Source organism: Oncorhynchus keta, chromosome 17 (assembly GCF_023373465.1).
Source record: "Oncorhynchus keta strain PuntledgeMale-10-30-2019 chromosome 17, Oket_V2, whole genome shotgun sequence".
Taxonomy (NCBI): Eukaryota; Metazoa; Chordata; class Actinopteri; order Salmoniformes; family Salmonidae; genus Oncorhynchus; species Oncorhynchus keta.
Genome location: NC_068437.1, coordinates 42991470 through 43015180, shown reverse-complemented (window position 1 = coordinate 43015180; position 23711 = coordinate 42991470). Strand labels below are relative to the sequence as shown.

Here is a 23711-nt window from a genome sequence, read left to right as displayed (position 1 = left end):
CACCTTTATTTAACCAGGTAGGCTAGTTGAGAACACCTTTATTTAACCAGGTAGGCTAGTTGAGAACACCTTTATTTAACCAGGTAGGCTAGTTGAGAACACCTTTATTTAACCAGGTAGGCTAGTTGAGAACACCTTTATTTAACCAGGTAGGCTAGTTGAGAACACCTTTATTTAACCAGGTAGGCTAGTTGAGAACACCTTTATTTAACCAGGTAGGCTAGTTGAGAACACCTTTATTTAACCAGGTAGGCTAGTTGAGAACACCTTTATTTAACCAGGTAGGCTAGTTGAGAACAAGTTCTCATTTGCAACTGTGACCTGGCCAAGATAAAGCATAGCAGTGTGAACAGACAACACAGAGTTACACATAGAGTAAACAATTAACAAGTTAATAACACAGTAGAAAAAAAAGAGAGAGTCTATATACATTGTGTGCAAAAGGCATGAGGAGGTAGGCGAATAATTACAATTTTGCAGATTAACACTGGAATGATAAATGATCAGATGGTAATATACAGGTAGAGATATTGGTGTGCAAAAGAGCAGAAAAGTAAATAAATATAAACAGTATGGGGAAGAGGTAGGTAAAATTGGGTGGCTATTTACCGATAGACTATGTACTTCAGCGATTTTTGCAATTCGTTCCAGTCACAGGCAGCAGAGAACTGGAACGAAAGGCGGCCAAATGAGGTGTTGGCTTTAGGGATGATCAGTGAGATACACCTGCTGGAGCGCGTGCTACGGGTGGGTGTTGCCATCGTGACCAGTGAACTGAGATAAGGCGGAGCTTTACCTAGCATGGACTTGTAGATGACCTGGAGCCAGTGGGTCTGGCGACGAATATGTAGCGAGGGCCAGCCGACTAGAGCATACAGGTCGCAGTGGTGGGTGGTATAAGGTGCTTTAGTAACAAAACAGATGGCACTGTGATAAACTGCATCCAGTTTGCTGAGTAGAGTGTTGGAAGCTACTTTGTAGATGACATCGCCGAAGTGGAGGATCGGTAGGATAGTCAGTTTTACTAGGGTAAGTTTGGCGGCGTGAGTGAAGGAGGCTTTGTTGCAGAATAGAAAGGATCAGAGCTCTTGTAGCATGAACTGACATGTTGTCCACCCAATCAAAGGATCAGAGAATGAAAGCATTAACTACAGCTAGGTTATGGTCACAGACATCTGATGTGTTGTGCACTGAAGTCTATAACTCTAGATTTGATTTTAGATTGGAGATGTTTGATATGAGTCTGGAAGGAGAGTTTACAGTCTAGCCAGACACCTAGGTACTTATAGATGTCCACATATTCTAGGTCGGAACCATCCAGGGTGGTGATGCTAGTCGGGCGTGCGGGTGCAGGCAGCGAACGATTGAAAAGCATGCATTTGGTTTTACTAGCGTTTAAGAGCAGTTGGAGGTCATGGAAGGAGTGTTGTATGGCATTGAAGCTCGTTTGGAGGTTAGATAGCACAGTGTCCAAGGACGGGCCAGTAAGTCAAGTATAGAATGGTGTCGTCTGCGTAGAGGTGGATCAGGGAATCGCCCGCAGCAAGAGCAACATCGTTGATCATGGATCATCAACTAAATTCAGCCACCGGCCGATTTCTTTTTCCTGAGTGGATGGTCAGGGGGCCGTCCACTCAAGTAGACTGCAAATTGACCGCAAGAAGCCCAAACGGATATAATATTTGACTAAAACATGATGACTGTACCTAATAAACAGGTAATTTAGTATATGTGATTGTATACCTGTAAGCAAGGTTTGAAACACACAGAATTTTTTGGGACATGGAAATGTTTCTCAATTGATATCAAGCAGTGGAGGCTCCTTAGATGAGGACAGGGAGGACTTCCTCAGTGAATTTAAAATAAAAAAAATAGTGAAACATTAAAAAAGTTCTCCTTTTTAGTTAAAACTATCCTAAATATATTCACATGTCACCAAATAATAGATTTAAAAAACTGTTTTGCAATGAAGATCTACAGTAGCCTCAACAGCACTCTGGTAGCACCATGGTGTAGCCAGAGGACAGCTAGTTCCATCCTCCTTTGGGTACGTGGACTTCAATACAAAACCTAGGAGGCGTATGGTTCTCAGCCCCTTCCATAGACTTACACAGTAATTATTACAACTTCCATAGGAAGTCCTCCAACCTATCAGAGCTCTTGTAGCATGAACTGACATGTTGTCCACCCAATCAAAGGATCAGAGAATGAAAGCATTAACTACAGCTAGGTTATGGTCACAGACATCTGATGTGTTGTGCACTGAAGTCTATAAGTGAAGGGAAAAGGTGAGAGGAAGAGAGCATGTAGATGCGAGAAGGAATTATTTAACAAGCAAAAGGATCATGCTGTTTGTATGTGGCTGCTCTGAAAGTGAACTGTGTTTGCCTGTGATCGAGGGCGTATTCATTCTCGTTTCGTTTGTTTCCGTTTAAGGAACGTTTTTCAACACAATCGGTGGGATAAACATACCTGAATTTGTCCAATAGAAACTCTCGTTTGCAACTGTTGGACTACTGATTACACCCTAGATTAGCTAGATGCAGGCAAGAGTGTGCAAGCTGGTATTGAATGTGTCACTGTCTGTCACCTTGATTAGTCTAATATTTCTCTCACGTTGTAAACTTGCATTCATAAACTTTGTTGTGGCAACGTTAAGATGGGTATAGGGAAAATGTGAGTATTATGTATTATCTAAAACCTATTGATGTTACATTAAGCTGAGTGAATGGAATATGAATGACCGTCATCCAATATGCTTTAATAGAAATAAGACAAAGCTCATAATAAATTATTGTCCTCCCTCATCTTAAACGTTACCGACCGCCACTGGTATCAAAGGACCTGAAGTGTGCCAGGAAAACATTCCCCTTGTTTTTAGCTGATAGGAGTGGAACCCGGTGTGGTCGCTTCAATAGCCCATCTGTGACAACGACCAAGGAGTTGTGTGCACCGTGATACCGTACTGCACACCACTGTTGTACTGCACTGTTATTTGCCTATTTATGGGCCGCCTGTTAGCTTGCACAATTCTTGCCATTCTCCTTCGACCTCATAGATTTTGACCTCAGGACTGCCGCTGACTGGATGTTTTTATTTGTCGCACCATTCTCGGTAAACCCTAGGCACTGTTATGCGTGAAAAGCCCAGGAGGCCGGACGTTTCTGAGATACTAGAACCGGCGTGCCTGGCATCGATGCTCATACCATGCACTATCTATGTGTGGGAATACTTTGGAACAGATGTGTTTTTACAGTCTTATGATTTTAAATGTAGTTTTTTTGCACAGAAAATTTTGGGGGGGCCAAATAAAATCACCAGCGGGCCGCCAGTTGGATAACCCAGCTGTACAGCCAAGTTATATTAGTCCTTAAGCATTTGTATGTGTTTTGTTGTAAACATTTAACTCATTGCTTTGCTGGTGTTAGTCAACATTTGTTTGACTATGTAGTTTATCCTCTATATGACTTGCCTAGTTAAATAAAATAAAGGTAAAATATTTTTTCAAATACATGTTGTGTTGTCCTGATGCAGGCTGACCTGAACTGTAACATCCAGGATGACTCTAGGGCCTTCTACGGTGTGAGCAGCCAGTATGAGAGCTCTGAGAACATGACCATCACATGCTCTACCAAGGTGTGCTCCTTCGGCAAGCAGGTGGTCGAGAAGGTTGAGGTGAGTCCTGGGGCTCTATTCAGTCTGTAAAGCTGAAGCATTACAGTTTACGTGATAGAAATGTAAAGGTAACTTCTGATTGAGATGACATATGCAGTGTTTATCCTGAATAAAGTCTCCACTAAAGTGGGAACATTGCCTTTACATATCAATAACGCTGAAGATCCACGTTATAGCTTGATTGAAATTTAAAGGGTATGTTCCACGTTATAGCTTGATTGAAATTTAAAGGGTATGTTCCACGTTATAGCTTGATTGAAATTTAAAGGGTATGTTGCACGTTATAGCTTGATTGAAATTTAAAGGGTATGTTCCACGTTATAGCTTGATTGAAATTTAAAGGGTATGTTCCACGTTATAGCTTGATTGAAATTTAAAGGGTATGTTCCACGTTATAGCTTGATTGAAATTTAAAGGGTATGTTGCACGTTATAGCTTGATTGAAATTTAAAGGGTATGTTCCACGTTATAGCTTGATTGAAATTTAAAGGGTATGTTCCACGTTATAGCTTGATTGAAATTTAAAGGGTATGTTCCACGTTATAGCTTGATTGAAATTTAAAGGGTATGTTCCACGTTATAGCTTGATTGAAATTTAAAGGGTATGTTCCACGTTATAGCTTGATTGAAATTTAAAGGGTATGTTCCACGTTATAGCTTGATTGAAATTTAAAGGGTATGTTCCACGTTATAGCTTGATTGAAATTTAAAGGGTATGTTCCACGTTATAGCTTGATTGAAATTTAAAGGGTATGTTCCACGTTATAGCTTGATTGAAATTTAAAGGGTATGTTCCACGTTATAGCTTGATTGAAATTTAAAGGGTATGTTCCACGTTATAGCTTGATTGAAATTTAAAGGGTATGTTCCACGTTATAGCTTGATTGAAATTTAAAGGGTATGTTCCACGTTATAGCTTGATTGAAATTTAAAGGGTATGTTCCACGTTATAGCTTGATTGAAATTTAAAGGGTATGTTCCACGTTATAGCTTGATTGAAATTTAAAGGGTATGTTCCACGTTATAGCTTGATTGAAATTTAAAGGGTATGTTCCACGTTATAGCTTGATTGAAATTTAAAGGGTATGTTCCACGTTATAGCTTGATTGAAATTTAAAGGGTATGTTCCACGTTATAGCTTGATTGAAATTTAAAGGGTATGTTCCACGTTTGCGGGTAAACGCTGCATATGTCGGCTCAATTGGAAATTACCTTTCAATTTGAACGCGTATCTTCTGTGATACGAAGTGAATCCAGCTCTTAGTCCTACACGCACACACACCACTGTGTGCTTGGTGGAGAAGCAACTATTAAAAACTACACGACTCATAATCCTTACCTACTTTTATGTTTGTGTTTCTCACAATTGCTGTGTTGTACCTCCTATTTGATCGTGGTGGACATTGTTCCCTCCACTTATTATTCTTGTGAAGAGCTGTACTCTGTGATCTCTCTCTCTCTCCCCCCCTCAGACGGAATATGCCTGCTTCGAGAATGGACGCTTTGTCTACAGGATAAGCCGCTCCCCAATGTGTGAATACATGATCAACTTCATCCACAAACTCAAACACCTGCCTGAGAAGTACATGATGAACAGTGTCCTAGAGAACTTCACTATCCTATTGGTAAGGATAGCCTGTTCAGTCGGTATGCTTATATACTAGTGTTTGTGTCTGTGTGTCTCACACTGCATTTCTCTTGTGCTTCAGGTGGTGACTAACAGAGAAACACAGGAGACGATGCTGTGCATGGCATGTGTATTTGAGGTGTCGAACAGCGACCATGGAGCTCAACATCACATCTACCGGCTAGTCAAGGAATAAGAGTCTGATTCAGTAGAAACGTGCTGGGACAAACAATCACCGATCTACCTGAAGGACAGCTTCTGAAGAATGGAGGGAAGACATTGAAGGATGAATTCTTAGTAATTGACAGAGATAAATCGCTGTTGTGATTGGTTGGTTGTGAGAGTGACACGAGGCAACCGCCCAGTGAAACACACCTTCAGAAAGACAACCTTATGGAAAGTGGCTGTGCCTCTACACAAATCCCACCCACAATGTCCTTGGGTTACATTGGGGTGAAGTTTCTAATGGATAATATCATTATATTTGTATTTCGTATGTATGTTTGTATGAGTGCAGCTGTCAATTTGTGGTACAGTTGTGTGGTGTCATTTTTCCAGACTTGGTCATATCTATGGTGTACATATGAAGGGGCATTGTGTAACATAATAGGAAGATGTACTGTGGATTACATTTGGAGGCTCTGTTTTCTGCATTTTATACTGTAGTCATCACAATTATGAACCAATACAGATCTAAGCCTTTCTTAATTGGATAAATATAAAACATTATACAGTTACTACATGCAGTGCCTTCGGAAAGTATTCAGACCTGTTGACTTTTTCCTCATTTTGTTACTTTAATCAATTTTAGAATAAGGCTGTAAAGTGTTTATTCTCATCAATCTACACACAATAGACCATAATGACAAAGCAAAAACAGGTTTTTAGAAATTGTTGCTAATTTCTAAAAATATTTTCAGGTCTCCAGAGATTTTCGATCAGGTTCAAGTCCGTGCTCTGGCTGGGTCACTCAAGGACATTCAGAGACTTGTCCCGAAGCCACTTCTGTGTTGTCTTGGCTGTGTGCTTAGGGTCGTTGTCCTGTTGGAAGCTGAACCTTCACCCCAGTCTGAGGTCCTGAACACTCTGGAGCTGGTTTTCATCAAGGATCTCTCTATACTTTGCTCCGTTCATCTTTCCCTCGAACCTGACTAGTCGCCCAGTTCCTGCCGCTGAAAAACATTCCCACAGCATGACGCTGCCACCACCATGCTTCACCGCCAGGTTTCCTCCAGACGTGACGCTTGGCATTCAGGCCAAAGAGTTCAATCTTGGTTTCATCAGTCCAGATAATCTTGTTTCTAATGGTCTGAGGGTCTTTAGGTGCCTTTTGGTACTGTCATGTGCCTTTTACTGAGGAGTGGCTTCCATCTGGCCACTCTACCATAAAGGCCTGATTGGTGGAATGATACAGAGATGTTTGCCCTTCTGGAAGGTTCTCCCATCTCTACAGAGTAGCTCTGTTAGAGTGACCATCGGAGTCTTGGTCACCTCCCTGACCAAGGTCCTTCTCCCCCGATTGCTCAGTTTGGCTGGGCGGCCAGCTCTAGGAAGAGTCTTGGTGGTTCCAAACGTCTTCCATTTAAAAATGATGGAGGCCACTGTGTTCGTGGACATCTTCAATGCTGCAGACATTTTTTTTAGTACCCTTCCCCAGATCTGTGCATTGACACAATCCTGTCTCAGAGCTCTACGGACAATACCTTCAACCTCTTGGCTTGGTTTTTGCTCTGTCATGCACTGTCAACTGTGTGATCGTATATAGACAGGTGTGTACCTTTCCAAATCATGTCCAATCAATTGAATTTACCACAGGTGGACTGAAAAATCATCAAGGATAATCAATGGAAACAGGATGCATCTGAGCTCAATTTCGAGGCTCATAGCAAAGGGTCTGAATACTTTTGTAAATAAGGTATTTCTGTTTTTAATAAATTTGCAAAAATGTCAAACCTGTTTTTGCCTATTCATTATCAGGTATTGTGTGTAGATGTTGAGGATCTTTTTTTCATTTAATCCATTTTAGAATAAGGCTCAAATGTAACAAAATCTGGAAAAAGTCAAGGGGTCTGAATACTTTCCGAATGAACATCACTAGCACATAAATATTTTCCAAAGAAAAAAGGTTTTACATTTTGGATAACATAGAAAATGCTAAACTACTGTATGATGAAGACAGGTTACAGTTACAATTCCAGGGACATTGAGAGTATAAATAAGATTCATGTACCACTTTGCATCATATCCCCTGTGCCCAACTAAAGAGAAAAAGCACTGATGACACTAAAGCAAGACAATGCATGGCAGAGACCAGAGATTCCTCCTAAATGATCTTTTCTCTAAGCTGCTACGGTTTTACCACATATGACAATGAAGCAAAGAATTCACATATTGAAAATGAAAGCACTGTACTACCATAGTTCCCCATCCCAAAGCACTTAGTTCCTCTGTATGGTTATGTGGGGTAGAGTCAAACTTTACTTCTCAGTGACTGAGGAACACAGTAGTTAAAACACTCCCACACATTAATCTTTGGGTGTTCTTGGTTCTGGATGCTATTCAGCCTTATTTTGCCCGTCAATCTGTGGCCTAAACTAAAGCTGGACTCGTTATTAATGGAACTGCCACGTCTGTTTGCAATATAACAACAACAAAGAAGGTACTGCAAACAACTATGCCCCCCCCCACCACCACCACATCATTGCACACGCGAGAGAACAGCAGAATATGTACTGTAAAGAAATGTTTCGCAGGATGTGTGACGTTCCTCACCTCCACTTTGTCAGCAAAACAAAAACAATAACGTCCGTGGGGTGGACAGTGGCGCTGTTTCCCCTACTGCGGATTGCATCTTTAACCTTGGCGGTAGGGAATGGCATCCTTACAGATACTGTAACTACCACGAAATGTGAGCTCTTTCCTAAGCTGGAGGACAGCCCTGTTATTCTCATACATCCCAGTGTTGCATGTACAGTGCCTTAGTAACTTTTCCCCAATGGCATCTGGTTTGCTTGGATGGAAATGCATAACATTAGTGATGTTTCATGTTGGTCATTATAGATACACAACTGTCAGTTTTACATGTACACATTTCACCTTGTTTTACAAAATAATGATGCTAAGTTATACATTGATTATTACAATAAACAAGTTTCATGTGTAATAGCAGTAATAACTTTGCCTTGTCTATCAAAAACCAAAAATCTGGAGACATGTCAGGTGTGCATTTGTCGCCTGCACTATTATAAAGTGCCTTTGGTCATGACTTTACATCTTAGAAAAGGTTTCAAAGAAGCAAAACCAAAATGTTAAAGAAATGGCGGACGAGATCACCAGAATGCCTTTATCAATATCTTTCTCTGTAGAACTGTATTCATTACCACAACAATTAGACTATTTGGGAAAAGATAGTACCCTTAGATGCATGTTCAGTCTTTTCAATAGTTATGGGTCAAAAGATCCCTCTGCGAAGGTTCATTTGATATGACTGTCACAGTAAATCAACTGTTATCATACCATATGCACACTAACATCACAGTCCATAAAACATAATGCAGTATACTTGTATGTTAGTCTTGCTGAAGACAATGGATCAGGCAGGGTTCATGTCATGTTTAGAAGACCTTTGACCTGTGTTCTAATTTATTAATAATTGGGACTAGATTATGGTGTGAGAAACACAGACCACCACTACAGTAGTTTCTGTTTGAATGTGTTCTAGGTAGGCTATACTTACAATGCTTTCGTGATGACTCCAGTTTAACCAGAGTCAAGCCTGTTTGTTTCACTGTTGCGCTCCCAGTATGTCAGTCCTGTCAACCAAAAGATACATTTTTGGAAAATATAGTTATTTTAAAATTGAGTCTTTTTTTACACAAACGTCAGCAGTTAAGATCTGGGTTGTTTGTTATTTGTCTGTAGGTACTGGTACCTTTTTGTCTATTTTTTTTTCAAAACAGGCTTTAATTTTTCTCAAGTTTGGATGGCAACCTCAGAACATTGTGTGCAGAGAATTGTTAAAGGTTATTTGTATAAAGACACAAGAATATGGAAAAAGACTATGTGTTTTTACTGTACTGGGTCTGGTCTTTGCTTTGTAAGTTTTTCTTCATTGCTAAAATGTTAGATATTTTATAGCTTTCTAGAAATGTTGTATGCATATTATATCAAATTAAAATAAATATTCAATTCTGTTTCTGAATGATAATGAATGATAATTTCTCACAAACGTCAATTAACGTCTCTGAAATGATTTTAGTATTACTTATTTTGCTGGAACATACAATGCTCCTAATGCACAACAGGGGGAGCTCTATGCAAAAGAATCGGGCTTGGCAACCTGTGATAATGTTGACCTATTCACACACATGAGAATAAATAGTAACACCACTTTTTTTTCTTGATCTTCGAAATGGCAATCCTCTTTCAATACAGCTAGCTCCTGGCTATGTTGATGTTGGAGAATACCCTGCCTGACATGATTATAACCTCCAGCCTGGGGTTTTATGTAGTGTTTCATCAACAAACTTGGCCTGTCATCAGCTGTCAGGATCACAGGAGGATAAACCGACCGGGACCAATGACGAGCTGTGATTCTGGCCAGGGCTGTAGGGAATTAATATAGACACACCCAGACAACTAAAGACCTCTGCAATAACCACAGACAAATCCTTGTTTTATGAAAATATGTTTTTCCTTCATATGTCTTTGCGGGAAGTGGTTTGGTTGGGGTGTTATAGAGGGCAGAGATAAATTATCTTCTGTGCAGCTCCATTCATATTTTTTAAATGTATTTTGCTTGCTTGCTTTGTTGTTTCTGCAGAAGACCAGATCAGAAGTCTTCAAGATGTGAAACAAGGGGGAACCTGAATATTGTCTTTATGTGTATCAACATAAACTAATAAAAGGCCTTGTAGATGAATAAGCTTGAGACATCAGAATACTTATATAGTTTAACTTGACAATTTCACTCGATTCATTTAATGACATATATAACAATCAGTTTAAAATGTGTCCACTTTTTAATCTTTCACATGAGATTGATGGTAGTTTTGACCAAAGTACAGTAGGCAAACTGGTGCATAAAATTCGCACCAAGTGGGTGGGTAATGTTACATTCAAAAACTTCTGATCAACTAAGAGTGGAAAGAGTCCCCTTGGGAGCGGAGGGCGTATACTTTAGTGTTTGCATAGAAATGTACCCACAGCAGTGCATACCAACCGAAAGGAAGGATGCCCGTTCCTTCTCTGCCAACAGTGTTCCAAAAGGAAGTCTGATAATGTGATCCCCAGCAGAACAACTTCACAGCGTGACTCACTCAGTCTGCCACGGGAATAGTCCTACTGGAGGAAAGTTTAATGCGCTTATTACTTCATGATGATGACATGCTTACATGCGAATAAGGACAGCTCCAAATGAAGGTGTGTGTCACTTTTCTCTCTACAACTGAAAAGTGGAATCGAGGAGTCGAAAGGAGAGCAGAAACTTTAATCAGCAATTGGGTTAAAGGTTTTTCTAGTATGGAGCAGGAAGAATGCAAGGTATCAGTATGGGTCTGCCGGGAGGAGAAACTGGTCTCCGGGCTGTCCAAGCGCACCACCTGCTCCGATGTTGTCAAAGTTCTACTGGAGGACCAAAACTTGAAGCAAAGTGCGTCAGCGGTGATGCTATCTGGGATCCCCCAGTCTTACTGTATAGCGGAGAAATGGAGAGGCTTTGAGAGGATTTTACCCAATAAAACCAAAATCCTGCGTCTCTGGAGTGCCTGGGGAGATGAGCAGGAAAATGTGAGGTTTGTGTTGGTGAGGAATGAGGCATCGTTACCGAACAACGGACCCAGGAGTGCCGAGGCGCGGGTTGTTCAGAGCAAAGACAGTCCGTGCGTGTTCAAGGAAGCAGCCAAGACCACAATGGCTTTCTCGCAAGAAAAGCAGCGGAGGATTGTTAGAAAAGCTTTTAGAAAGTTGGACAAAATTACCAAAAAGAAAGAGGAGACTGTTCCTAAGGATACATCCTCAGTTGAGAAAGTGGAAACGTTGGTGCACTTGGTTATATCGCAGGATCACACCATCCGCCAGCAGATCAAAAGGATCAAAGAATTAGATAGGGATATAGAGAGGTATGAGGCAAAAGTCCATTTTGACAGAATTAAGAAACATGGTATCAATTATGTGCAGGACACATACATGGTGGAGTCAAGCGCGAAGGCTGATCCAACAGAGAGCGTGCCATGTTCAGCGGAGGCTATCGCACAGTTTGAGGAGTACGCGCTCTGTTGCGAGGTGGTCCTGCGACTTCAGGAGGAGTTGACAGAACGCGAAGCTCTCATGGACATCATCACAGGTGAGATTCAGGAGGAGCTGAACCAAAGGTGGATGAAAAGACGGCAAGATGAGCTGTCGGGCAAAGATACCGATAGTATTGGGGAGTCTGTCGACATCCCCGTGTCTGCAATGGCTCCAAAGGCAGGGGTCGCTGCTCAAGAGACAACTGTGGACAGTTTATCAGAGAATGACATGGTTTTAGAGGAGGAGAGAGTCAAAATACAGCTGGATACTAGTTTATATATTGGTCTTCGTTTGAACACGGATTTAGAGACTATTAAGGGTGATTTGGACTTAAGCCAGGAGCTGTGGGACGCAAAAGAAAAAGAACTAACGGATTTGCTCGCAAAAATGGACTCTATGGATTTAAATAACGAGAAGTTCCCCGATGATTACAAAGAACCCTCTGGTGTTACTGAGACTGAAATGTTGCCTTCCTTGGAGAAAAGCAGTGGGTGGGTGGAGCAGGCCAGAGGTCTCTCCAAGACCAGCAACACGAACGATGAGGACTCAGACACGGGGCTGAGCTCCATGCATAGCCAGGACTCTGACAATACACCTGTTTGTGAATCACTAGTGTAGCTCTTTATTGAACTGTTGAAAATATGTAATGCCAACTCAGGGACAGTGACATTCTCCACACTAAACAATATGTTTCTCCTTTTCCTCCAAAAGACATAAGCATGGACACTTAAAATCTATAAGGCATCAGGTAGCCTAGCAGTTAAGAGCATTTGACCTAAAGGTCGCTGGTTCGAATCCCTGACCTGACTAGGTGAAAAATATGTCTATGTGCCCTTGAGCAAGGCACTTGTAAGTTGCTCTGGATAACAGCGTCTGCTAAATGACTAAAATGTAAATAGTATAAACAAGCAATATGTCAATTGTGCTGAAATTCTAACAAAAGTTATGGAAAATTGATATAGCTTGCTCTGCTGTTTCTGTGTGTCACAAGTATTAGAAATAGGGAAAACAACAACTGCATTGAACTGCAAAGACGCACATGATTATGACCATTCAGCTATAAACATACAGGTTACTGTGGAAATAAAGTATTACAACATATTATGATCTGTTTGATTTAGTACTGCCAAGATGTAGCATTTCCCAGATGGTAACTTCTAGAAATATCAAAGGACATTATCAATGAACGAAACCTCTCTCTTGAGAATGTTGTTGATGCATTAATAACAGTTCATGTTGAGAGAATACTGATGCAAATTCAGACTAGCTGTCACCTGATCCAGTGATTGTTTAATTCATCCATGTAGTCGATCCTCACTTTCTCTCCGGTTTCTTGGCAACATGATGGTCATGCCCTATTGGGGGCAATGCCCTATTCAGTTACAGTACAATTTGCTGTGCCAATCAACCTCATGGATCGGTTGTTCTCACCATGGTTTATGTCAGGACAACCATTTGAGAGCTCTAATCGGTTTATCAGGACAAGTAATAGTGTACATGTATCCTGGGAAAGCTGAGACATCCCAAAGTCAATGCAGTGGTTATGCACTGCCCTACTCAGACTGTGGTTCTACAAATTGAGGAGGAGAGAGAAACATGTCATGCAGAATCAGTTTCTGTTTATACAACCCCGTCTGCGTCTGTGTCTGGGCGTCGTGCTGTTGTTGTGCCCACTGTGCGCTCACTGTGCTGTGTTTGACACGGGGCGGCAGGGCCAGAGAGCAGCTGCCTAGCCCGGCTCCCTCTGCTGAAAACAGCGGCTTTACATGAGTCAGGGAGGAAGGCTGGGTCAGGCTTCATGTGCTACTGTGTGGGATGGACTGGAACTGTTTGAGAAGGGATGTGTGTGTTTCAGATCTGGAGGATTTGAGTCCGCAACAGCTCAGTGCCACACTAACGCTGTGTTAGTTTTCTATACTGCTGAGATTATTTTGGCCTTCTGTTTGAAATTGATCACACAGAGGTGTACAGTATGTGGCCAGACAGACACAGACAGACAGATCAGTGGTACAGAAGTGAGGTCGTGCCCAGTCTTTCTCTAACACCAGCACCTGCTCTGATCCCACCAGATGACAGAGAGGGAGGATGCAGGTAGATAACGCTTCATTCAGCAAGATTGAATGGAAATGTTTCAAACAGACAAACAAACAAGAGCATAAATTCCTGTGTACATGAAATAGAGCGGCAGTGTGTGTGGATTGGACACCAGAGAGGAACATCTGGTCAGCGGTGTGTGTGTGGTGTGTGTGGTGTGTGTGGTGTGTGTGTGTAGAGGAGAAGCCAACAGAGAGAAACACCAGACAGTCACAGGCAGCTGCTGTCTTGGATGGCACAGCTACTTCTTCTCTCTGAAACTGTGTTTATGCTGTGTAGGCTTTGTAGCTGTGTTGGGTAGATAAGGCGATTTAACTGTTTAAGCACTCTGGTAAGTCACAGATAACACTGAAACACAACCTTGTTGCATTGTCCTCAAACAGCCATTTTACCTCAAACGTATCCATACACTGTACCATACCCACTTCACTTTAAAAACAACCTGGCCACACCCTTACCATAAATAGCATGATTTAACTATAAACTTTAAAAATAAAACGTAGGCGTAACCATCTGTTCCGGGGATTTCCTGTACCATTTCTGTTGCGTTTGAATGATAACGCTATCAGGCTGGTGTTATCATAATGGAGTTGCATAATTGCGACATACTGTAAGGTTAAAAGACTGACCTTTCAGAGAGAAAGGTACCCTTCAACCCCCACCATACCACTCATGCAATGCCCCCTTAGTAATAAATGAGACCCTGCCCTGGCGATGTTCTCATGGGTCATCAACCTCATCATTCATAAACACAGGTAATGAACTGTATCGGCAGTAGACCGCAAATCTATAAATAGTTACAGAGCAGCAACCTGTAAGACCGGAATCATTCTTACGTCAGCTGAATTAAGACCGGCCCTCTAAAACATTAAGGGGCCAATTGTAACTTCCACTTAAGTAGAATTTTCCTTTAATATCCCATTGACATCGCTGAATAACTAAGTGAAAACCTACTGCACATCTGGCCAGTCGGTTATGATTCACCCCAAAGAGATCATCAATATGTACAGTGCCTTGCGAAAGTATTCAGCCCCCTTGAACTTTGCAACCTTTTGCCACATTTCAGGCTTCAAACATAAATATATAAAACTGTATTTTTTTGTGAAGAATCAACAACAAGTGGGACACAATCATGAAGTGGAACGACATTTATTGGATATTTCAAACTTTTTTAACAAATCAAAAACTGAAAAATTGGGCGTGCAAAATTATTCAGCCCCTTTACTTTCAGTACAGCAAACTCTCTCCAGAAGTTCAGTGAGGATCTCTGAATGATCCAATGTTGACCTAAATGACTAACGATGATAAAGACAATCCACCTGTGTGTAATCAAATCTCCGTATAAATGCATCTGCACTGTGATAGTCTCAGAGGTCCGTTAAAAGCGCAGAGAGCATCATGAAGAACAAGGAACACACCAGGCAGGTCCGAGATACTGTTGTGAAGAAGTTTAAAGCCGGATTTGGATACAAAAAGATTTCCCAAGCTTTAAACATCCCAAGGAGCACTGTGCAAGCGATAATATTGAAATGGAAGGAGTAACAGACCACTGCAAATCTACCAAGACCTGGCCGTCCCTCTAAACTTTCAGCTCATACAAGGAGAAGACTGATCAGAGATGCAGCCAAGAGGCCCATGATCACTCTGGATGAACTGCAGAGATCTACAGCTGAGGTGGTAGACTCTGTCCATAGGACAACAATCAGTCGTATATTGCACAAATCTGACCTTTATGGAAGAGTGGCAATAAGAAAGCCATTTCTTAAAGATATCCATAAAAAGTGTTGTTTAAATTTTGCCACAAGCCACCTGGGAGACACACCAAACATGTGGAAGAAGGTGCTCTGGTCAGATGAAACCAAAATTGAACTTTTTGGCAACAATGCAAAACGTTATGTTTGGCGTAAAAGCAACACAGCTCATCACCCTGAACACACCACCCCCACTGTCAAACATGGTGGTGGCAGCATCATGGTTTGGGCCTGCTTTTCTTCAGCAGGGACAGGTGAAGATGGTTCAAATTGATGGGAAGATGGATGGAGCCAAATACAGGACCATTCTGGAAGAAAACCTGATGGAGTCTGCAAAAGACCTGAGACTGGGACAGAGATTTGTCTTCCAACAAGACAATGATCCAAAACATAAAGCAAAATCTACAATGGAATGGTTCAAAAATAAACATATCCAGGTGTTAGAATGGCCAAGTCAAAGTCCAGACCTGAATCCAATCGAGAATCTGTGGAAAGAACTGAAAACTGCTGTTCACAAATGCTCTCCATCCAACCTCACTGAGCTCGAGCTGTTTTGCAAGGAGGAATGGGAAAAAAGTTCAGTCTCTCGATGTGCAAAACTGATAGAGACATACCCCAAGCGACTTACAGCTGTAATCACAGCAAAAGGTGGCGCTACAAAGTATTAACTTAAGGGGGCTGAATAATTTTGCACGCCCAATTTTTCAGTTTTTGATTTGTTAAAAAAGTTTGAAATATCCAATAAATGTCGTTCCACTTCATGATTGTGTCCCACTTGTTGTTGATTCTTCACAAAAAATACAGTTTTATATCTTTATGTTTGAAGCCTGAAATGTGGCAAAAGGTCGCAAAGTTCAAGGGGGCCGAATACTTTCGCACGGCACTGTATATATAATCAAATTTAAGAGACTTTTGTGATATTGAAATACATGCTACATATGCATAATACAAAACCACTCGCAAGAGATGATGCAGGCTCATTATGTGTTTGCTGGAATGAGCCCAGCAGTTAATATCCATATGGGATCTAATTAAACCCTCTCTTCATCTGGTGGCTGTCTTTAGGAAATACTACTGACATCGAAACAATCTGGATGAGCGGGGGGCAGTAAAACCAAACCAGGAGTGAGTCAGAACATAACATAACACACCTCAAGGTGCCAACTGACAACCACTCTCACCCCCATCCAGACCATTGGAGGAGGATACATGGACCAGACAGGCTAGTATGGGGTTATTCTACACTGGAGCTAATTGTTCCACAAGGGGCATGTCAGATGGAGGGGCTGACCCTCTAGTCATTCTGAAACCTGGGGCATGTTCAGCAGGGCACAACATTGAGGAGCATCAGATAGAAATATATTTAGCCTAAATATATTTAAATATATTTATTCCTCTCTAACATGTAGAATAACGAATCATGTTGGCTCTGCTCATGTAATTTCTATCTGAAACATTTAACAATGTTTTCCTACTGAATGTGGCGCTGAAAGAGTGATAGAAAGAGACAGAGGTCCTGTCAGAGCTCCTACTGTAGCTAAGTGCCTAATAAACTTGATGAGCCTGTCTGCTCTGTTCTGTTCATCAGTCAATCTAGCTGGATGAACATGGAACATGAAGACTAGGGTGTAGCCTCGTCTGAATCGTTGATGACAACAACTCAGCCTGGCTGTTTGGTGCCATGTAAGAGAGAGTAATTACTCAGACACAGTCCCCTCACAGGGCCCATCATAACTCACAGACACAGTCCCCTCACAAGGCCCGTCATAACTCACAGACACAGTTCCCTCACAGGGCCCATCATAATTCACAGAGTTATGTTGTTGTTCTAACACGCAGGCCCAATAGGACCGATTAATGCCATGTTAGAGTTAGGTGACAAACATGGGAATACACTGAGTGTACAAAACATTAAGAACACCTGCTCTTTCCATGACAGATTGACCAAGTGAATCCAGGTGAAAGCTATGATCCCTTATTGACATCACTTGTTAAATCAGTGTAGATGAAGGGGATGAGACAGTTCAAATAAGGATTTTTAAGCCTTGAGACAATTGAGACATGGATTGTGTACGTGTCCCATTCAGAGGGTTAATCGGCAAGACAAAAGATTTAAGTGTCTTTGAACGGGGTATGATAGTAGGTGCCAGGTGAATCGGTTTGTGTCAAGAACTGCAACGCTGCAGTTGTTTTCATGCTCAGCAGTTTCCCGTGTGTATCAAGAACGGTCCACCATCCAAAGGCCATCCAGACAACTTGAGAACTGTGGGATGCCTTGGACACACAGTGTAGATGACACTGATTTAAATGGTTTAGCACAGCACAGAATGCAACCACAACCATTCCTCTCGTAATGTCTGTGAACCCAAATTCTCCAACATCTCCCTGTAACCTAACCTTGGCGGTGCTGTGATTTCGGCTGCATAGGGCTGGGAAACACAGAGCTGCAGGCAAACAGGCGTCCAGCTAGTTGGAAAGGCTGGCTGGATTAAACATTTACCATAGTAAATACATTCAGCAGGCTTCCTTGATCTCATGCTCCACAGGCCTGTCAAAGACGAAACATGCCTGTGTGTGTCAACCCCTTTTAATGACTCACACAGCACAGGACACGGTGTCCCTCTACATACCTGTGTGTGTGTGTGTGTGTGTGTGTGTGTGTGTGTGTGTGTGTGTGTGTGTGTGTGTGTGTGTGTGTGTGTGTGTTACACATCCCTTCCAACACTTCCCTGGCATAATATATTCGTGCACTGAACTAGAAAAAAAATCAAACATGTTACATTGCAATAACACAACCATGCATTGGCAAAACAAGGTCATGTTTGGTGGGCCAGCCATTAGCTAGGTCCTGCTTTTATGATATATTACCAACAGTAATATGCTCGAGTCCTACTACTTCCAATATTCCCATGCAGCAATCAGAGCTATCGGTGTGAACAGGTTGGAGCTGGCATATGTTATGTTGTCTGTCAGTAGGAAAGAGTGAAGTAAAGAACAGGTTCACAGCATTTAAACAGGTTCTCACAGGAGCCAGTCACGACACTTACGCTGAACAGGGAGTCATGTTAGTGCTACGCAACAACACTCATCCATTATGCAAGTCATACATTTGGGCCTTCTAATGTTACCCTCTGAACAACCCAGCTCCTAACAGGCATGGTGAAAAGAAATCACCATGACGATTTATAACAAAGCTCCTGACCAGAAAAAAATAATTATCTAAACCAGCAGTTGACGATTTGTTTGTTTATAATTTTGCACTTCACGATCATCATTATTTAAATTTAGTGGTAGAGGTGCAGGATCTTAATTTGATCACTCTTTTGGTGCTGAGAATTTTCCTGCACTTCAGGACATGCAGATGAGCTTCGTAATTTACATACATTTACTGAAAACCCACGGTTATATTAACATATTGCACTTCTCAAGTAGCCTACTTTCAGCCAAATAGCCTAACCATCGATCATGCAACATTATAGACTAAACATTAAAATCCTGTTGCAGCAGGATTATTTTGCTGTGACAAGATGTCAAATTAAGATCCTATAACTGTATATAAAAACCTCACAGTACAATAAGTTAGAATAACTGCGGTCCAGTCAATGTTTTCATTAGTGGTTATATGGATGAGAAAGCTACAGTACTGTAGGTCATCCTTACTGTGTGGACACACAGGGCAGGTCAGAAGGAATAATGTCTTGAACTCCTTTTAATGAATTGGAAATCAACAAGAGTATAGCTTCTCTATGAAGGGTGAAACAGCAGGAAGATGACTAATGGCAAGTGCATATCTTGCATCTGTCAGGGTTTCCACATATACTGACATCGTTATTAGTTGAAAAACATGATTTAGTAGTTTATTTGTAAGCAATTCTTGTTCTTGTTTAGAGATAAACATGAACGTTTTTTTTCAAAAATTGTTTTTCTAGATGAGTATAACCTGTGTGTCAGGTCTGTTCAGAAGTGGCATATGTTCATTTTGATTCTAGTCCAACTCATCCCAAAAGATGAATGCCAGGAAGCAGGCGGCACCTTTCCCTTTCCTGCTCACTTCCCATTACAGTTGGGTTAGGGGTGTGTGCGCGTGGACAACATTTTGACATGAGTAAAAACTGAAGCTCTCTCACCTGTGTAATTAGGTCATTTGTGTGCTCTCCCATGTAAGATTAGGTACTATCAAAATATGTTTTCATTAATGTATAAAGATTGAATCATGGGCACGTCAAAGAGCACAAAGAATTTAGAAACTCCTAAAAGGATTGTAGTGAACCTGGACTAGAGGTGAGAGAAACAGTGTGCTGTCAATAATTCAACCCTGTGTGCCTCCTCCTCACGCAGATGTTAATGCGTCTTTAACAAGAGCTGACAGAGCTTATCTCCCAGAACAACTGGAAGACAAATTGCATCCTGTGTGTGGACGTACCTGCCTAAAAGGTATCTGCTCTATCCATGAGGTTGAGTGGACACATAAGGATATAAGTATAGTAGAAACCAAAACACAGCATACAAGACTGGATTAGGAGAATGTAATAGACTTCTGGGAAACGAGACCAAAATAACTAGTTTGAATGTAAATGTTTTACTACAATTGTTGCGTTTCGGTCTAATTTATGAGAAAACTTTGGAATTTTATATTTGTTTTGTATGTGTTAACCTTTGGAAATATGTTTTGTGAAACTGGCTAAAGTTTAAATGTATCATCTAATATGCCACACATGGCCTCATACTGTTACCGTAGATGAGAAAATGATGCAATAACCCATGTCCTGTTTGAAAGCAGGTGAGACAGGAGACATTGGGGGATGTAAACAAAAGTTACTGACCGCCAAACTCCCACTCTTGCTTCAGGTATGGGGAGCACTTGTGCCCCTGAGCTCTCCACCCATCCCTCCCTCCTCCCCAGGTTCTGAGGACTGCCTTTGACCCTGAACTACCGGGTCAGAGCCATTAGGCTGCATTTAGACAGGAAGACAGAATCTTATATTTTATTTTCACAAATTGACCAATCAGATGAGCTCTGAAAAATGTGTGATTGGTAAAAAGACCAATTAGTGGAACATAAATAGAATCAGGCTTCCGGTCTAAAACGCAGCCTTACAAGGTCAGAGGGTTCACTCAAAGCATTCCTGAGCTTTTAATAGGTCACTACCTTAACTTAGAGTGAGAGTGAAATAGCAAGAGAAAAAACAGGAGAGAAGCAGAATGAGAACATGCATCAACACAGAGCAACGCTAGTTAAATCCACCTACTGGAGGGGAAAAGAGAAAAAACAAAAACGCATCAAAATAAAACAGCGCTTTCTTCAGCCAGCCAAGTATCGGTGTGTGGGATCAAAAAAGACCTGAAGCACACTCCCCTCATTCCACAGCTTTTCCAGTTGACTTAGTTTTCCTTGTGAGCTGACAGATTTATAAGAGCACTAAATCACAATAACAAAACCAGGTTAAATCTGTATTGTTCGTCTGGCAGTCTCTCCATTGCAGTGCTTTTCTGACAGTTGCATAAGTAGGGGAAAGTAGAATCCGCCTCTTCCACAAAAACGTCACACAGCTGTTCCATTAGAGTGAACAATTGTGTGGTTGTTAGTGCTGCCTACATACACCTCAGGTAATTACAGGGGCTGATTGTCATTAAATGTTGTGAAAGAGGCATATACCCTCCCAAAACACACAACATGATCACCCACAATGTTTGTGCAGTGAAAAGTTTGAGAAAAACATTACAAGATGAGAGCCTCTGGTCAAACATGTAGGGTCTAGATGTAAATGGATGGTGCACTAGCTGCCTAAAGACATTAGTTCAGACTGGCTGCCATTTATCTAGTCAACATAACTAGTTAACTCATTACAGAATCTGTCAAATCCAACAGTAGTGGCACTATCACAATTGTTCATCATAGAATACAAAATGTTACCTCTATGTAGAGATGTTAAGTTTCTAATCTCTTGTATAGTTGTATTGAGTTGAGTTTCTCATAAACAATGTAAACCAAAGAGCAGGCAGTGACGCCACATGTGACCACCCTCAGAAACATTTTAGTGAATAAATGACTGACCATTAGAAGGGTTAATATTTTATTATTTCAAAACAGCTGACGTCTCTACGAGTACAAGATATATTAAAACAACAAACAACTCCACTGGAGCGACGTCACAGAAATTCAGAGGTAGAATTCACAACGAAATATACACTCCCACATGCAGTGCTAAAATATGATGACACAGCAAATCCCACCTTTAGCCTAGTCGTCGCACCAGAGGGCTGAGTGAAAAGTCACTGTTCTTACTACCCAGAGAGTACTAAATCGCTGGGTAGCAGTGGTAGGACAAACATTGGAAAGGGGATATGGAGCAATGCCCCATATCAGAAGGCCCTTCAGAAGGACAATGATATTCACAACTATGAGCAGTGATTAATCTAAGACATCCAGGAAGGTTGGATCTTGCATGTGATGTTTAAAAAGTTTCCATGGGGACATTACTCTGTAGTCCTCCGTGTTGGGTTTTGAGGGCATTGTGATAAACAAGAGTACCATCAAGTGCAGGTCCTCCTTTCCTCAGATGAGTTGGGACTCCTGAGTGTTCCTTAAGGGGTTGGTAGTCTTATTCAGGCAGTGACATCTTGATGGCAGTCCCCTATGACAAGTGGAGAGTGAGTGATCAGTAAAAAAAATACATTATCAACCAGTGAAAGAAGATTAAGGATTGGGCTGACAGGACTGGGGGGGTTGTGGCGCTGACAGGACTGGGGGGGTTGTGGCGCTGACAGGACTGGGGGGGTTGTGGCGCTGACAGGACTGGGGGTTGTGGCGCTGACAGGACTGGGGGGGTTGTGGCGCTGACAGGACTGGGGGGGTTGTGGCGCTGACAGGACTGGGGGGTTGTGGCGCTGACAGGACTGGGGGGGTTGTGGCGCTGACAGGACTGGGGGGTTGTGGCGCTGACAGGACTGGGGGTTGTGGCGCTGACAGGACTGGGGGTTGTGGCGCTGACAGGACTGGGGGGGTTGTGGCGCTGACAGGACTGGGGGGGTTGTGGCGCTGACAGGACTGGGTGGGTTGTGGCGCTGACAGGACTGGGTGGGTTGTGGCGCTGACAGGACTGGGTGGTTGTGGCGCTGACAGGACTGGGTGGGTTGTGGCGCTGACAGGACTGGGTGGTTGTGGCGCTGACAGGACTGGGTGGGTTGTGGCGCTGACAGGACTGGAGCTTGTGACGCTGCACCCCTGCTCTTTCAAGCGGCATTCAACTGAAGCTAGCCACAAAACATTTTTCTAAGTCTAGATACTGAAAGAGACTGGAGATCTGGTTTGTTGAGCAAACAAGTTATTCTGAAAATGAATTTTTCTAAAATGTTCAGAGTATAAATGTAGACGTGGACAAAACACACGTTGACATCCCTAAACAAAAACGACTGAAAAGATTTGCACTTAAAGTGTTGCGGCTATTTCTGTAGCCCAATGTTAAAATAAATTGCCCCGGTAAAGGTCAAAGGAATGAGTGGTTTTTTGAAAGGGCTTTTCAAATTCCTCCACAGGGAAAGAAGAGAAAAAAACAAAACAGGAAGAGAACACTAAAAGCACAGAGATGCCTGCTGCTGGAGCACTCTCCCTCCTCGGGCTCTAAGAGCACTTTTCATTTCTCACGCAAAAGACTCCACACCAGGCTTCTGTATGGAACCTTCAATGCCCAGATGTCAAAACTCTGAGGGGCACAAACAGTCAGAGAGCAGAGGTGGAATGAGACGTTTCAGACAGCAACACAATGTCCCCCAGACTCCTCTAAAAGATGAACACAATGCCTGTGTGACGTTAATTATCATGACGGTTTAATACAGCTGCATTGGGGGCATTGGCGAAAAAGCAGTGGCGCTAGAGCCTGTGACACTGTTGGGGTTTGGGCTTCATGTGGAGGTCCGGAGGGGGACTGGAGATGAGGCTCGGTGATGGAGCCTTGAGCTGCTCGCAACAGGTCTCCTAGGAAACCATGCTGTGGGAGCTGGATTACAGAACATCACAAGGCCAAAAGTACTACTACCAACCAACTACTGCAACTCTGCCTCAGAGGAGTACTCTAGTCACATTAATGAACATAGACAACTGTATTATACTGTAGCCTCGTTTAAAATCACTTCATGAAAAGCATAGTCTGTTATGGCCTTGATCATGCTATACTTAGAGCTAATCTGATAGAGAATTAAGGACACACACACTCATACATACAGCTAAACATCCCCAGAGTGGTGATGGAGACATGCATAACAGCACATGCACCAAG

The 23711-nt window shown here is 42.1% G+C and overlaps 3 protein-coding genes across 5 annotated transcripts in view; 2 read left to right on the top strand and 1 right to left on the bottom strand.

Moving 5' to 3' along the window:
• Positions 1-9495, top strand: part of LOC118395876 (transcriptional enhancer factor TEF-1-like) — a 109571-nt gene extending 100076 nt beyond the window's left edge. For both annotated transcript variants that reach the window (XM_052466125.1, XM_035789900.2), the window contains 3 exons: positions 3535-3675; positions 5148-5300; positions 5385-9495. In XM_052466125.1, coding sequence (XP_052322085.1) covers positions 3535-3675; positions 5148-5300; positions 5385-5498 — 408 coding nt within the window. In that variant the 3' untranslated portion in view covers positions 5499-9495. The remainder of the gene's footprint in view (positions 1-3534; positions 3676-5147; positions 5301-5384) is intronic.
• Positions 9496-10495: 1000 nt separating this feature from the next.
• Positions 10496-12691, top strand: LOC118395875 (ras association domain-containing protein 10-like). The gene has a single exon (XM_035789898.2). The coding sequence runs from the start codon at positions 10718-10720 to the stop codon at positions 12206-12208; it is 1491 nt and encodes a 496-aa protein (XP_035645791.1). The 5' UTR covers positions 10496-10717; the 3' UTR covers positions 12209-12691.
• An 8805-nt stretch (positions 12692-21496) lies between these two features.
• The window catches only part of si:ch211-266k8.4 (carabin), a 57041-nt gene continuing 54826 nt past the window's right edge, over positions 21497-23711 (bottom strand). For both annotated transcript variants that reach the window (XM_035789895.2, XM_035789896.2), the window contains exon 15: positions 21497-22070. In XM_035789895.2, the coding sequence (XP_035645788.1) occupies positions 21992-22070 (79 nt within the window). In that variant the 3' untranslated portion in view covers positions 21497-21991. The remainder of the gene's footprint in view (positions 22071-23711) is intronic.

What these genes read in the sequence shown, in the direction of transcription:
- LOC118395875 (XM_035789898.2), top strand. Translation starts at nt 10,718, where the DNA reads ATGAAGGTGTGTGTCACTTTTCTCTCTACAACTGAAAAGTGGAATCGA.